This window comes from Hemicordylus capensis, chromosome 4 (genome assembly GCF_027244095.1).
Source record: "Hemicordylus capensis ecotype Gifberg chromosome 4, rHemCap1.1.pri, whole genome shotgun sequence".
Classification (NCBI taxonomy): Eukaryota; Metazoa; Chordata; class Lepidosauria; order Squamata; family Cordylidae; genus Hemicordylus; species Hemicordylus capensis.
In genome coordinates, this window is record NC_069660.1 from 292,508,370 (window position 1) to 292,524,912 (window position 16,543).

General features: G+C 41.9%; 1 protein-coding gene across 1 annotated transcript in view; it reads left to right on the forward strand.

Annotated features, from left to right (window-relative positions):
* Positions 1-15,601, forward strand: part of EMC2 (ER membrane protein complex subunit 2) — a 57,108-nt gene extending 41,507 nt beyond the window's left edge. Inside the window, exons 8-11 of the mRNA XM_053246914.1 lie at positions 2,478-2,559; positions 3,018-3,128; positions 5,920-6,024; positions 15,293-15,601. Of these exons, the coding sequence (XP_053102889.1) occupies positions 2,478-2,559; positions 3,018-3,128; positions 5,920-6,024; positions 15,293-15,379 (385 nt within the window). The 3' untranslated portion in view covers positions 15,380-15,601. The remainder of the gene's footprint in view (positions 1-2,477; positions 2,560-3,017; positions 3,129-5,919; positions 6,025-15,292) is intronic.
* The last annotated feature ends 942 nt before the right edge of the window (positions 15,602-16,543 follow it).

The window sequence follows — 16,543 nt, forward strand, 5'->3', positions numbered from 1 at the left end:
AAGTGTGAAATGCTTTCCTGCATTGACAGATGTGTATATTAAAAATATACATTGGTAACAAAGCAAAACAAAGTTTGTAAACAGTGGGGTCAAATGGCAAGGATAAGATCAAACTGACTTTTAAAAAAAATATTATTTTCTAAACACTTGTTTTAGTATTTTTCTAAAAGTGACCTGTTTCAAAATAAAATCTGAATTTAATACTAATGTGTGAAAGCTGGTCTGTTAAAAGTCCATCCATTACTTTCTATCAGACATACTGTTCTGGCTGATTGTATGTATGTATGTATGTATTTGATTTCTTTACCACCCTTCCAAAAATGGCTCAGGGAAATTACACAGAGAAATAATAAATAATTAAGATGGAGCCCTGTCCCCAAAGGGTTCATAATCTAAAATGAAACAAAATATACACCAGCAACAGTCACTGGAGGTACTGTGCTGGGGTTGGATAGGGCCAGTTACTCTCCCCCTGCTAAATAAAGAGAATCACCACGTTAAAAGGTGCATCTTTGCCAAGTTAGCAGGGGATTGTTCGCTTCATGATTACTAACCAAAGAATATGGATGCTTACTTGACATCTCATAGAAAAAATGTGTTTTGCCTGGTAGTTTCAGGAGCTTGCTTCTGGGCACTATATTGCAATAAAGAGTTGGAGGCTATACTTAATGGAGAGTTAAACATGCCTAAGCCCACTTATTGCCATGGGCAAAGGGACACTGAATAGTGAGCTGGACTGTAGTCCTTACCTTGCTTGACTTGTCCTTTCAAGTGCATGACCAAACAAAAATCCATTGGGTTCCATCCCAATGGCTCTTGCGCATCCAAAAAGCACTTCATTTGAGCAAGGCAGGGAGTGACTTTCACAGATTCCTCTGCATCCCACAAAATCCAGTTTCAGAGAGTCTCCTGACCCTCAGGAACAGATATTTGGGAAGTGCAGGGGTTGCTGTAATGATGATGGGGTGCTCCAGCTCCATTTACTTGGTAATTGGCTCCCATGTGTCTTAACAGTTGTTCTCTGGCACAAAGGATGTGGGCTTCATGAGCAAAGATTATGGATTCTGTTCCTAGATATAAAGCCTCTATTTAGCTACAAACCAATATGTGTTAGTTGTTATAGCAACCAGCTCACATGTATGCATATATACAGGAAATATATGGATTGCAAAGTGGAAAAGTCGACTTCATTTTCTTGGTGATCTATATCACTTAGTTAAATCATCATGGATTAAGTCTACCATTGTAACTACTAATTCTGCGAGTCTGAATTTCAGTCTTTCTGGGATTGCGAGTTGCCTTTTTGTACTTCAGTATCCTCACAGTTGATTCCCACATGGCTTCTTGTTCACCTTGCTCCGTTAATTAGTTGCCACTTGCTGATCTTGACAGAATTGCCGACTCTTCCCCATTTGGTGTAACTGTTCCTAGTAAAGAGAGAGACAGCATGGAACTTCGTGCTTTGGGTTAAAATGTGTGTGTTATTAAATGTAGGAGAGAGTGGGAAAGAAGGGTGCTGACTCTTTTGATACTGGAAGATGTTTTTCCCCTTCCATGTCTCCTCAGCTGTTCCTGGGTATAGGCTCGCACTGAGAGGTGGTTGTGAAACCAGCGCTGCACGGATATGGCTGGCAGCAACTTTGTGGTCATGGCGGCTCTCTTCCAGCTGCTTTAACTGCAGAAATCCCTGCTTGCTGTGCACAGCCCAGTCAATACCGAATTTTCTCCTTGTGATCCTGTAACTGGCATGCTGGGGGTGGGGATCAGAAGGCATGGTGTCAAGGAGCAAAGAAGCTGCACGTTGATGTGAGCTTGCCCCTTTCGAGTCAATTCAAGGGCTACGTCATGGGGGGAAGCAGCAGTCCACAATTAGTTTCACTAGTGCTTTCCTCACTTCTGCTGTAATGGACATACTGGGGCTTGTGAATCCCATCTGCAATGAGATGGGAAGTCCCTGATGGCCCCTAGAGCCATCTCTCCTGCTGTGGGTGAAGCTTGCCAGGCCCCCTTTGCACGTTAGCAGCAGAAGAGTGGAAAGCTGAAACCCAACTGCTTACACTTCTGCTTTCTCCTCCTCTTTGTGGTGGTGGTGGTTGTTGTGGTTGTTGTTTATTATTATTAATTTGATTTCTATACTGCCCTTCCCAAAATGGCTCAGGGCGGTTTACACAGAGAAATAACAAATAAGATGGATCCCTGTCCCCAAAGGGCTCACAGTCTAAAAGAAACATCAGATAGACACCAGCAACAGTCACTGGAGGTACTGTGCTGGGGGTGGAGAGGGCCAGTTACTCTCCCCCTGCTCAATAAAAAGAATCACCACATTAAAAGGTGCCTCTTTGCCAAGTTAGCAGGTTTGAACTAGATTCTACTCTAGACATTCTGACATTGTGCTCTGATATTGCAGTAGTAATAATAAGTGCAGTGGTCCAGAGCTGCCGTTTGCTTTAGCTCTCTTAACTGTCCTCGTTTTTCAGCTACGCAAAGGCAGCTTTTTGCTTGGAGGAGCTCATGATGACTAACCCACACAACCACTTGTACTGCCAGCAGTTTGCAGAGGTGAGCATTCCAGAATGTTGTGGGTGACTAGGAGTTGTCCTGGATGAGCAAGCCATTATCATTGTATACTGTGCCTTTAGTCTGAATGCTAATCATGTCCTACAGCTGCCACACTCACTTTTGACATCTTTGCATCACACCTGCAGCTTCTCCCCTAATTCATCTCTGTGTGTTCATTTCTTTTTCTAGTTGGGGAAGTTCAAAATCAGTTATCTTGTCCTTCAGTAAGTGGCATTTTAAAAGAGCACCTCTGCTTTCTGCCTTTCGTAGAATACCCTATTCTTTTTAATTCAATTTTCAAAGCTCTATTATTGCTCTGGTATCATTTTCAGTTAGAGCAGGGGAATGCCCAAATGCTTCCATTCATGAGTCTTATTTATAAAAGGTGCAACTTTTCAGAATGTTTTAAATAAAAACATGTGTTGAAGTAAAACTTAAAGCAAGTCTTACATTTACAGGTTAAATATACCCAAGGAGGGCTCGAGAATCTTGAGCTCTCAAGAAAATATTTTGCACAGGCGTTGAAGCTGAACAACAGAAACATGAGAGCATTGTTTGGACTTTACATGGTAAGACTGAAAGCACTTTCATGTTGATCTTAGAATAATTGAATTTGACTTTTAAATTTGAGCAAAGGAGAGGGGGTAACAAGAGGGCAATTGTTAAGCTCTGTAGCAAAAATGGAAGAGTGGTATGTTGGATTTCTCTTCATGATCTAACATTCATGAGTAACATGGTGTGTCTCCCCCCCCCCCCCGGGTCTCCATTATAGTTAAGCACACCTAAGTGAAATTCTGAGACTGAGTTTGCCACACGTGTTTAACACTAACTAAAAAACTTGGTCAGGTCTCAGATTTGAAATATAGAAATGTATTAAGCTGGAGGACTGAGGGACCAAATCATACCTAGTCTAAATTGTTCTAGGGCTTAGATTTAAGTGGGATCAAGTCTAAAACTCATCCATTTGAAAGATAGAACTGGGAAATCCTTGGCTTGAAGGATTACGCTGAAGGCAAATCCACTTGCTTTTTTATAGCTTGATATAGCCACAGTGTTTCCATACTGAAATCATATCTGTGTAGGAAGTTATCCATAGCTCTCACTGTGACAGAACTCTAAAGAATTTGGAGTAAGGCCAGAGGAAATGGGAACCAGAGGCAGAACAAGTGCTTTGATGCATATGTACGTAGCACGTTCCCAGCCAGCCTTCCAGTGCAAGAGCCACCATTGTGACTCTGCAGGACAGTGCTTGTTGTTGACATGGGCCAGACTTGGCTTGCTTGTGTTTTCACTACATGTATATAGAAAAATGAGGCTAGGGTGTGAGTGTTCTTCCTTCTCCTTGTCTGCCTGAGTTCTTTATTAGCAGGGAGCAAGCAACAGTGGTAGCGAGACATGCCTCTTTGCACTGGGTACTAGAGAAGCAGACAGAAGTTTATATTTAGATGGGAATCAAGACATTTTAGGGGGGGTCCCCTCTCTTAATTTAAGATAAAGAATATCTTGCTACCTCAGTGTCACTTGCAGCCACCTAATGGTGCAGTGGGGAAATGCTTGACTAACAAGCAGAAGGTTACCGGTTCGAATCCCCGCTGGTACTGTATTGGGCAGCAGTGATATAGGAAGATGCTGAAAGGCATCATCTCACACTGCGCGGGAGGAGGCAATGGTAAGCCCCTCCTGTATTATACCAAAAGAAAACCGCAAGGCTCTGTGGGTGCCAGGAGTCAAAATCAACTTGATGGCACATTTTACCTTTTAAGTGTCACTTAACTCTCAGCCTAACCTAGCTCACAGGGTTGTTGGTGGGTATAAGAATAGCTATTTACACAGCTCTGGGCTCCTTGGAGGAACAGTGGGATTTACATGTAAAAATAAACTCCCCAAAAGATGTTGTTTATTTATTTATCTATCTCCAAAAGAGCAAAGATGTAGCTGTATCACTGGGACACATATTCTCTTCCTGTTCTGTAATGCTACCAACAGAAAACTCCTGCAGTTATTAGATTCACGAAGCTCTCGTTTAAAAGTCTGGATTTATTTATTTTTTAAAGGTTGGGAATTTAGGATTCTGGGTATTTTATTCACTGACCTACTCATCCACATTTCAATTGCGTTTGTGTTTCATTGTGCTTCAAGCCCTAGTATTGACTCTTGTTAAATGACAGTGGCTGGTATCCTGACTTAAGGAAGTGAGGACACAGAGGGAGTCTGCATCCTCAAGCTTGAAATTGTCCCTCTTCTGTAGCATGCACGGGGAGGGTGTTTGAATTTCCCCTGTACCTTTTGAAAATATGTCACTCATGGTCATGCAACCCTTGGGGACATATTTCTGGAAGGCACAGAACAATTCTGGAGGCAGAGAAGATCCACAAAAAATCACCCCCCCACACCCCATGACTCATGTATGCATTCTGAAGAAATGGGAGATACATTAGGAGCATCCTCACCTCAGTAATCAGGATGTCAGTCAATCTTCTGGTAGAATTTGAGCATTTATACTGTTGTATTTTATGTTTGTATAGAGGATCAAATATTAATACTTTCCTGAAATTGCATTTAAACTCCCCCCGCCCCCCTGCCACACACACACAACCCAGGTCACTTGTGATTCCTGCTTTACTGTCTGTTGACAGGATCTGAAGTTCTTTAATTCTGCCAGATCAAATGAAAATTCCTGTAGAATAGCAGTCATAATGCGCTGTCTCTAATGTTAGCATTTTCTGGAAACAAGATCATTCCTGTTTTGTATGTGTTAACAGCAGTTCTTCTTTTGAAGCTGTCCTAACATTTCATTTTTAGGACTTGTAACTGAAATAACATGATTTTTATGCACAGTCAGGCATTCATTTTTAAGTGCTTCCTTCGAAGTCCCTAAATTGTTACAAAGGCGATGGCTGGGATCCAAAGGGCTGCTTTAGATGCACCATGGGGCTTACGAGTGCGTAGTGAGTTTGCTTTGAACAGCAAGTCTTTATGCCATATCACAATCTGACTTGGAAATTCCCTTGAGTTACAAGAGTGGTTTGCCATGTGGCAGAGTCCAGGAAAGCATACAACTTGAGTGCATCATTCTTTGGATGAAGTTCACTGCCATCTCTTCCTCTAGCAAAAAAAGAAACTCTCCTCTGTAGCAGTCTCCGAATGGCACACTTCTATCTGGTTGCTTTAACAACCTGACACTGTTTCTGTTTTCTTATTGGCAAAATGTTCACTTCAATAAAATGATGTCTTAATCCTTTCACTAAAGTCTTTTTTTTAATGCATAGTTTCATTATTTTGCACATGTATTGGCTACTTGAGTTTACTTCTCAAGGTTGTATTGCTGATTTTTGTTCCTTCCCGTTACACTTTTTTTAGTCTGCCAGCCACATTGCTTCCAATTCCAAGGCAAGTGCAAAAATGAAGAAAGACAATATGAAGTATGCGAGTTGGGCAGCAAACCAAATAAACAGAGCATACCAGGTGAGTATTGCGTTAAATCCTGATAAAACACTTCTACAGCCTATTGCGTCCTTCGCGTCCATAGTGCCAGTTAGGGAAGAGACTTTAAAGAGAGTGGAGCTCTGCATGCGAGCTCCTGTCTCCTTCTGTAAATAGATATTCCGATCAAGCGAAGGACGTGGTCCGGGGGTAAGGAGGTATCGGCAGCTGGGAAGGTGGGCGGTCGGTCGGTGGCGGAAGCCGCGGGGGCAAGTGCCTGGGCTGATTTGGCCCTTAATCGAGGGGGGGGGCTTGGTTCAAAAATCAGCTGGGAGGGCGGGCGGCGCCGCGGGGGCCAATACATGGGCTGATTTGGCCCTTAAACTTAGCCAATATGGCCGCCCATGTCTGGGCGGCTGTATCTTTTTCGGCATCTTTTCGAAAAAGACATGGGCGCACGGGATCACACTCAAGCCTTTTATTATATAGGATAACTAACACCTATCACAGAAGTTGCTAAATCTTACAAAGTGTAGAGTTGGATTGCAGTACACTAGTGGGCAAAGAGGCACCTTTTAAACCCTGCTAATTGGGTGAAGAGGCACCTTTTCAAGTGGTGATTATCTTTATATTAAGCAGAAGGAGAGCAACTCGCCATATTCAACCCCAGCACAACATCCCTCTTGTGGCTGTTGCTGGTGTCTACATCGTGTTTCCTTTTAGATTATGATCCTTTTGAGGATGGGAAAGCATCTTCCTCTGATTTTTCTTCTTCTCTGTTAACTGCTTTGCAAACTTCTTGTTGAAAAGCATAGGAACATAGGAAGCTGCCATATACTAAGTCAAACCATTGGTCTATCTAGTTCAGAAATGTCTTCACAGACTAGCAGCGGCTTCTCCAAGGTTGCAGACAGAAATCTTTCAGCCCTACCTTGGAGAAACCAGGGAGGGAACTTGGAACCTTCTGCTCTTCCCAGAGCAGCTCCATCCCCTGAGGGGAAATCTTACAATGCTCAGACTTCTAGTCTCCCATTCAAATGCAACCAGGGTGGACCCTGCTTAGCTAAGGGGACAAGTCATGATTGCTACCACAAGACCAGCTCTCCTCTCCAAAGCAGTATATAAATAGTAGCAGTGAATCCTTTTGCATTTATATGTCTAAAATATATATATTATCTAACTGGCTCTAAACATAATTTCTTTTAATATAGAAGTTTTGGTTGGTGCCTGAGATAGTGAAATTGGTCCAAACAAACATAGACAAGACAGGGGTTTCTGCATACTTCAGCATTTCCCAGGTACACAGAAGAATATTAGTTTTAAAGAGCAGGGGAAACCCAAATGGCCCAACAAGTACCCAAGCTCAGTAGCTTTCAGGACCTACAGTGTGTTGAGTGTAGCTGAGTCTCAGTTGGAATTAAAAATAAAATGAAGGGAGAGTGTGGGGGTGGGAGAAGAAATTGACCTGCTCAAATCTCTAAAGGCTAATAGTATGTTGGGGAGCAGAATGATTAGGGTTAGAATGAAGCACATAAAGGAGTTTAAAAGCTCCATGCTAAATGGGAAGGTTTCAGCAATGGGGACACAGGGGAAAAGGTGTCCTTGACTTCCCCTCCCTCCTGAAGTCTGCCCTGCAAGCCCCCATCAGCACTACAAGGGTCCTGTTCAAGACACTCAACAGGAGTACTCCTCTTAGAGGTTGTGGTTGCACCAACATTTTGTTGTGAGACCTCACTTGTAAATAAAATTAATTGCTGGCACTACCATGTTGTGTCATGGAAGCTTGTTGACTGGAAGGACAGCAAGCTTACCTCCGTTTGACCTTAAGTTTCAGACTTAATTGTGGAGATGTTACAGATCCTCCAACTGCATCACATCTTTTTTTTTTTTTTTTAAATTATCTATAAAGTAGTCTGGGTCACCCAAAAGGGAGGGGAAAGTGCCTTATGTATAAAACAAATTGGTACAATTTTAAAATCACACACGGATGCCAACATCAAAACTTACTGCTATTAAATCTCAGTTGAGTGATTTATGTTGATATATATTCTTTCTCGATTTAACATTAAAAAATGTAACTTCTATATTTTTTGTAACTGTCTAGTCCAGTTCTGTAGCTATTGTGAAGTTATGTTGGAGTTGGATCAAAATGATCTCAAATTGGCCCCTCTCTCAGTTGATACTTACCAGAACAGATCACATTTTTACACAACTAAAATATATTTAAAACAAATGTCAGAACTTCTTTGTGACTTCATATGTTTGTGATGTATTGCATACTTTCAGCTGTATTTTAGCAGAAAAGTGACAAATACCATATCTAGCTGAAAACTGCAAGGGGAATTTAAGTATGCAGTATGTAATTATGCAAGTTAGAACTTGGCCAGGATTTCAAGCTAACACCCTACTCTGGCAAAAGGTACCATAAGAACCTTTCCTGAATAAATTCCACCCTTCCTTGGCCTGGTTGTATATTTGCATTTGAAACTATTGAAGAAGCTAGATGCTCTAGCAAGCAGGCTGGACTCCTTCACAGGTGGTATTCTTCTTATTGAGTGGACATTGCAATGTGTCTTTATTGTGCTGCTGAAGGTTGCCATCTTGTGAGCAAAACAATGAAGTGTTGATATGCCAGATTCTCTCTTCTAAGAGAAAAAATGCTCTTTATGAGTTCTAGCCCCAGTAACTCAATACTTGTGAGCTCCCCCCACCCACCCCCTGAAGTTGAGATAAAAATTAATCACTCCATAGGTAACAATGTGGATCCCAGCAGCCCCAAGTGTGCATGGGATCTATGCTGATTTTCCCTTCTGTCTTCAGCTCCTTGCTTGCACTTGGGTTATGTCAGATACTGCTTTGTAACAAATTTGGCGAGGTGGAGGAAGAGAATGGGGTCTCTTTGTATTCTCATTGATAGCTTTGTTTTAGATTTCTTGTTGTAATAAGTTCTCCTCTGTTCTCTCCCATTCTACAACACTGCATTGGAAATCAGTATTGCTTTGTTGAGGGGATTCATCATGGCTAGGGCTGGAGCCACCAGTGGGTGAACAGGTTCAAAGAACCCAGGCTGCCATTCCCAGGGGCCACGCCTTGCGGCCCCAGACGCCCCCAACATGGATGTCAGATGTGGGGGGCATTATTTCAGTCCCAAACGGGGCTGTGCAGGACCTTTTGGGGACCTGTCTTTTAAAGGCAGGGAGAGCCGCTCCTGGCCTCACTGCCAGTGCAGCGCGTGCTGATCTCCCTCCCAAATGGAGCTGCTCGGCCCCATTTGGGAGGGAGACCACGCCTCTGCGGCTGACGTCAGGCGTGGGGGGCGTGGCTAGCACCTCCCTGTGTCAGATGCTGGGTGGCGGCTGCCGCCGAACATAGGCCACCGCCAGCCTCCCTCCGCCACTGATCATAGCAGCAGCAGCAGCATTGCTTTTTCTGTTGCAGGGTGGGAGGTTCTCTGGAGGAAGGGATGTGAATTCCTTGGATGAACTCCATATCGGTTTAGTTAAATTTCTCAGACTTAAAATCGTGTGGACATATGTGCAGAGAAACAATTAATAAATGAGAATGGAAATGAGAGCAGAGGCTGTCAGATCCCCTGTACCGCTTCTTATCACCCACAGAGAAAATACTCTATATAAACCCAAAATACATAAATGTCAATAGTTTCTATCATAAACGATAAGCAAATCTAGTTATACCATAACAGAAATTTCATTTGCATTTGCTCCTAAAGAGGCCAATATGTATTACTAAGTCATGAAGCATCGTGTATAATTTGCTAGCAGCTAGACGGCCCAAATAAGGCACTGAATAGGGCCCTCAGAAGTACTACATAAACTACTAAGACATATTTAATTGTAGATTTAAGTGCCAAACTAGATGTGACACTGGGAGGTCCATGACCGCAAAAACAGTGCAGTGGGAAAGGGTAACCCCCCTGCCTTTTTCTAGTGTGACAGTCCAACCTGTCAGGGCAATAGTGACTGCATTTAGTCTTTTAAAAAACACACACACCTGCAAAGGATCCAGTGATGGATCTCCTGCCATCTTGCCTGATTGCACTTTAAATCAGTGATGGTGGCTACATTATCACCATCACAGCAATCCTGGTTAATGAGTTAAACCTAGCTGAGGACACAGGTTTTCATGCGTTTTAACCAGGAGAGATAACGGGGATCTGATTCTGGTTATCTATCCTGGTTAAACTGCATTTAACCACAGCAGTTTGACCAGGATTGCCCAGGAAATCTATCTCAACCAGCTCCATGGGGTTAGCAAACCTGGTTAACTCATAATCCAGAATGAGAATGTGGCCAATTGTGCTGTTTTTTTCACTTACCTGGTGAGGGTGGGGGGAGCCCTGGGGGCTTTTGCTTCTTGCTCGAAGGGGGCCCTATTGGGGACAGTGTCTGGTGAGGAGTTGGACTGGGGCAGTACAGCAGTCAAACCATAATGCAGGTGTCTAAAGGCAAGCTCAGGGAGGACAAAAACCTCTTGTGGAGCAGAATGGCAAAAGCTCACTTGATCTGGATTTTCAGTATGAATACAGATCAGGAAAGCGGGGCCCCATAATCCTGACTCTTGGGGTTTGGGGACACTGAAGAGGTCCTTGTAGTGTTTTGCTTAACGTCAAAACAAAATATTGTCCCTTCTCTTGCTTCAATCAGATCATTAGTTTATAATCCCTATAATAGAAGCATTTTAGCAGAGAATGGCAAGTTTAATTTTCATGCAGGGGGCAAAAAACTATTAATATGATCCACTCTGTGATTTTCTGGATAAATGCTTATTGGAGACACTGCAAATTGTCTTGCATTAGGAATCCTTGTAGTGTTTATAAGTGGTGAGATGATTCTGATACAAAGCATTTGGATAGAAAATTAAATGATTATTTCAGAGCGAAAGGGAGGTAAAAGCTTTATCACCAGCTGAATTGATGCATAATGCTGGAGTAGTCAAAATAATTGGTCCCTAACTAAAATCTGAAGGGATTTAGATGTCCAGTAGGCCCTTTTTTTGTTCATTGTGCATGCACGCACACTGACTTGGATAATATGCCAATGTTATTAGAGGAGCTTTCCTCATGTTACTGTCAAATTTGTTCAAAGTGCCCCAAAGCAGAATAGCCAAGATACTTTTATTTTTATTTTGAGCACCCCATTTCTGCTGTAGATTAGTGTGACACTTTGTTGTAACTCTTCTATATTTCTTTCTGGATTTTCTATGCTCCGATTGAGGTTAATCTCTGTACATACCTGGGGCTGTTCCTGATCTGCATGTCTGTGGATTCTCCCCCCCCCCCCAATTTTAGCATTTGGAGTTAAGGTTCTTTAAGTTTGAATATAGTCCAAGGGGGTCAAAGGCAGGTTAACAGTTCCTGCATCTTGTTTCACCTGGGATATTGTCTGATCATCAAATGTTCTCAACAGGTCATGAGACATTTGCGAGATTGAGTTAATTACAAGAAAAAAAGGGACACATTATAAATCATGCAGCAGGGTATGCAGGGCAGCACCAGTATTTGAAGAAAAAACATTAAACTTGAAAATTTATTGAGTGCTCAGATGTTCATGTTTAGTTTTGAGAACAGTGTTTTACCAAATGAAACATTTTGGCTTGTGGCGCTTAAAAAATTAAGCATTCGAAGGTGTGTGTTTCAGTTCAAGAAAACAGCAACACATGATATGGCCCATATTCATTAGGAGCATCTCTTGCTTAAAGCCTTTTTGAAGTCTCTTCACCCAAGCTTTTTAAATTTGCCTGCAGTTTTAAATTGTGTTAAGGTTCTTATTTTCTGTGATTTAACTTGTTTTATATTGTTGTAAACAGCCCAGAGATGGAAGTTTGGGGCGGTGAAAAAATCTGATAAACAAATAAAATAATTTTTTGAGTCGATCTGACATATATTCTTATAATAGCGGTTTATAAACAAATAAAATGATTCATTATGCAGCTGTTCAGCAGCAATATCCAATTACAGAATAACATCTGCACAGTACATTCTAGTAAATAGAACGCACAAGTTTATTTTGCCATTTTAAATATAATCTTAGTAATTCTCCTGTATCGTGGTCAAATCTTAACATCCTGAGAAATATTAGTGTTATCTATATTGAGCTGGTTCTATCAAAATGCTGCTGAAAATTGGGAGAAAGCACACACATTCCTGATACTTGCTTGTCTGCAGTGTGAAGCTCCTGGCTGGAGGACCAGGAAGTTACTGTGTGTGAGCCACAATCATAGTGGGTGCAGGCACTGACATCCTCCACCCAAGATAAAATCTAACATTACTGGTTGGCTGCCTGTGCCGGCCAACTACAATTGGCTCCTTGCACACCATCACTTCCCGGTCTTCTGCCTGACATCTTTACTGCCCAGATGATCAAGTATCGGGAGCACTCACACACTTGACTTTTAGTGGCACTTTAATTGTGAGAACCAGCCCGCTGAGTTGTATTAAACTTCTAAACGTGGGTGTTTCGGTACTGAAATTATTTCCCCCTTTTCCGATAAGCTACATAAAGGCTTATAACAGCTTGGCTTTATTTGCTTCGTTTGTGTTTGAGTGTTTCTTTAATATTTTTGGTTAAGCTGTCCCCTTTTTAAAAAAAAATATCGTTATATCAGCCTTGCCTTTACCCAGTGCTATGGTTTCCATGCACTGTTGGCTGACAGTTTTAAATATTTAAGGGACATCAAAAAGGAGAACTCTTGTTCACTCTGTTCATATATTTCTATACCACCATTTTGAAAAAGTGTGTTTTTATTCTGCCTGTCCTTGAAGGCACTTAGGGCAACATACATTGTTTTCACTTTCACTTTATCCTTGCAACAGCAAAAGGCTAGGTGGCGAGATTAGGCAAACCCAGTGAGCTTCATGGCTGAGTGCGGAGTTGAGCATGGATCTCCACAACCGCATTCTGAAACGCTAATGAGAGTGAAAAATCCAATAAAAAAGAATCTGAAGCTCTCACATTAAAATACAAAACTATAGTAGTAGTAGGATCAACTGCAATTTGGCTTCTCCCCTTCTAGAACTATCCAACTCCATGAGCAGTTTTATTTGGTTACTTTAACAATTATGTAACAATGGCCTGGTTCCAACAGTAATCTAAATCATGGTTAGGAGACTGTGAACGAGTCTGCACCCTCCCCTCTCTGACACAGTGTGCCAGAGGAGGAGCTTTAATACTCCACCTTTCCCTTTTGAACTAACCAGAGTTCCCCATTGCATCTTAACTTGGAAACTGTGGTTTGATCACAAACCAGAATACAAACCTATGGCATGTGAAGGAGGCAATGGGGAGTTCATGAACCACAGAGAAGTAGGCTTTATCTTATGATGATCTAAACGTTGGTAATCTGAACCAGGCCATTGTGTGAAAGACTTAGAACCTGAATTTTCCTTACCTTACTCTTCCCTCACCAATCCCCCGCCCCTTTTTTGTATCTCTTACATTGTTAGGCCATGGGGATAATCATGTGTATTAATTTTTATACAACATGTAGACAGTTTAGGCATTTTATAAATACAATTATTTATTTATTTATTGTTAAATTTGTATACCACCTTTCAGTAAAACAATCCCAAGGCGGTTCACATAAAAATTAAAAACAAGACTATAAAAATGATAAACATTATTTTATACTGATCATAAGTCATAACTCTACAGTATATGTTATGCAAGTTCCAGAGTTATGAATTAACAGTAAATTACAAGAAGTGAGTAAAAACATTGGTATCAATAAAACAAAACTGCTACTTTATCAGTCACTACTTTAAAGCTCACGTCTACAGCCAGCTGCTTATGTGGCAAGAAACATTTTGCTGAGATTTTAGCTGCAGCTGATACAAACCCAGCCCGTAATCTGAAAATGTCGTTATTTAATTTCAGCTTGCAGTCCCATTTTCTGCAAACCTGACTATGGCTGACCTTCCAGAAACGGATAAGGGAAAGTTGCAGTGCACTTTCTCTGAGTCATTAATACAAATTAAACCTCGGGAAACACAGAGAAACCTCTGTGCTCCAGACAGGAAAATAATGAGTTTAAATGATAATAGTGGCTAGCATCCAGAGCAGGGCTAGAGCAATTACCCAAGCAAAAGCCACTTTCCACTCCCCCTCCCCCTGGCTGCACCCTCCAGGCCACTCGAAAAGCTGCTCAAGGAATCCTGGCAACAGTGTGAGATGTGGCATGGGGGTGGGGTTGCAGGGTGAGGAGGGAATTCAAAAACAATGGAGAAGGGAAATGAAGGAGCTTTGCACTAGCAGAATACTCCTTGGATCACTGCCCAATCATACGTTAGCATTGCATATAGCACTTCTTAAGTATCAGTCAGTATTATCCCCTGATACAGGGGAGGCTTGGAGATACTATTGTATCTAAGGCCACCTCTGCCTGGATTATGGGCATAGATGAGGATCTTGGAACCTGGGAGTTCCTGGTTCCAACATCAGCCTCTTACAAGCTGCTCCAACTCCTACCTCTATAAGGGCTTTGGTTAAACGTTGGGGAGTATAAAAGTAGCTAGCCATGTGTGGTGATGCCCAAGAGACTGAGCTCTGAATTGGGAAGGCTCTGATGTGAATCTTGCCTCTGTTACGAGCTCACTTTGTGGTTTTTAGCAACCGGTCTTGCCGCTTGCCCCCATTCTGCAGTGTGGGGGATAATACTGGCCTACCTTGCTAATGAGGATTACAAGAATATTTACGTGGAGTGCTTTCCGACTTCTAAAGCACACTATAAATGCGAAGTACTGTTGTTATTATTCATAAGTGGTCTGGCAGTAGAACAAACTGTCCGTGGAGACTGCACAGCCTCTTAAGAGGGTTTTAGAAGAAAGCTGGATGGATAGATATTGATGGTGTTTATAGCTGTATGATATCCTATATCATATATGATATTTAATTATGTTTTAATTTGTGGTGTTTTATGGTAAACCACCCAGGGACGCAGGTTTTGGGCGGTGTATAAATAAGTTAAATAGATCCTGCCTCCAGTAGTACACTGAAATACAGATGAGCATTGGCCTACTTCTAACTCTCCCCATTAGGTTCCATGTGTGGCAAGGTGTGTGTTTTGTGTCCCTTTGTTTAGTGTGGTCTGTGGACATGTGGTTACTCCTCTGCACCAGCAGCTACTCGAGGTAGCAAGAACAGACCTTTGAGCCAACATTATTGATGACATTTGCAGTCTGTTGGTGCAAATGTTTAAATTGATCTCTGTGTGCTTGGCTACTGTAAGTAATGTTGCATAGTGACTTTCCACTTACATGTTCTGTACAGTGAATGTGATCTTTCTTTTCCCATAGTTTGCTGGTCGCAGTAAGAAGGAGACCAAGTACTCTCTGAAAGCTGTGGAAGATATGTTGGAAGCCCTGCAGATCACTCAGTCATAAACCATAGAAAAACTCCCCAATGGTAGACTTTTTTTTTAGCTCCATGTCTAAACTTCAGTCATCTAAAACTGTTAATTTGAAATTCCTGGTTTTGTTAACAGCGGTTTTCATGTTAGTAAAGGTGACTCTTAAAGAATGTGTTTTATAAAGATGTAACGTGCCTATTTATTGCTGCTATATTAAAAAGCCACTGAAGCAAATAAAAATAATGAATTTATTGAACATCAGTCTCTCCAGGTCTTTTTTATATATAGCAATAACTTGATGAGGAAATAAACTTAAGAGACAATTTGCAGGATTATTTTCTCAGTGTGATTAGGAATGATACAAACCTCTGTGTAAAACTTTCTAAAAACAGATGAAGTTAGGTACATAAGAAGCTGCCATATACTGAGTCGGACCATTGGGCTGTCTAGCTCAGTATTGCCTTCAGACTGGCAGCGGCTTCTCCAAGGTTGCAAACAGGAGTCTCTTAGCCCTATCTTGAAGAAGCCATGAAGGGAACTTGGAACCTTCTGCTCTTCCCAGAGCGGCTCCATTCCCTGAGGGGAAGATCTTACAGTGCCCACACCTCTAGTCTCCCATTCATATGCAACCAGGGTGGACCCTGCCTAACTAAGGGGACAAGTCATGCTTGCTTCCACAAGACCAGCTTTCCTTTCCTCCTCCTCTCCTCCCCTATAAATGCACTAAGCAGTACTTCACAATATTTGCAAAGATTGCCTTATTCTTGGACATATTTTTTTTACAAAAGAATTGCTATTCACTTGTATAGAATCTAGGCAGTATAAACATGTGTGTCCCTCAGTTTTACCTGTTGGGACTAAGCCCCAATTTCAAATGATACCTGAGCAACATGGAAGCTGCCGGTCCTATAGTTTGCTCCCACACTGCTAAAGCAGTGTGGAATATTTCTGCCCATAGGCCTCATACATTTGGCATGATTCCAATCTGTGTCTGTGATAGTGGCTGCATTGGATTGTATTCAATGCCTTCGTGCCTTGAGAGCAATGGCATCCACATTAGAAAGGATATTGTTTAAATTGGACTCGGTCCCATGAGGTCAAATGTATGGATGTATATATTACAAGGTACACACACACACACACACACACACACACACACACACACACACACACACACACATATCTTTGAGAGGGATTT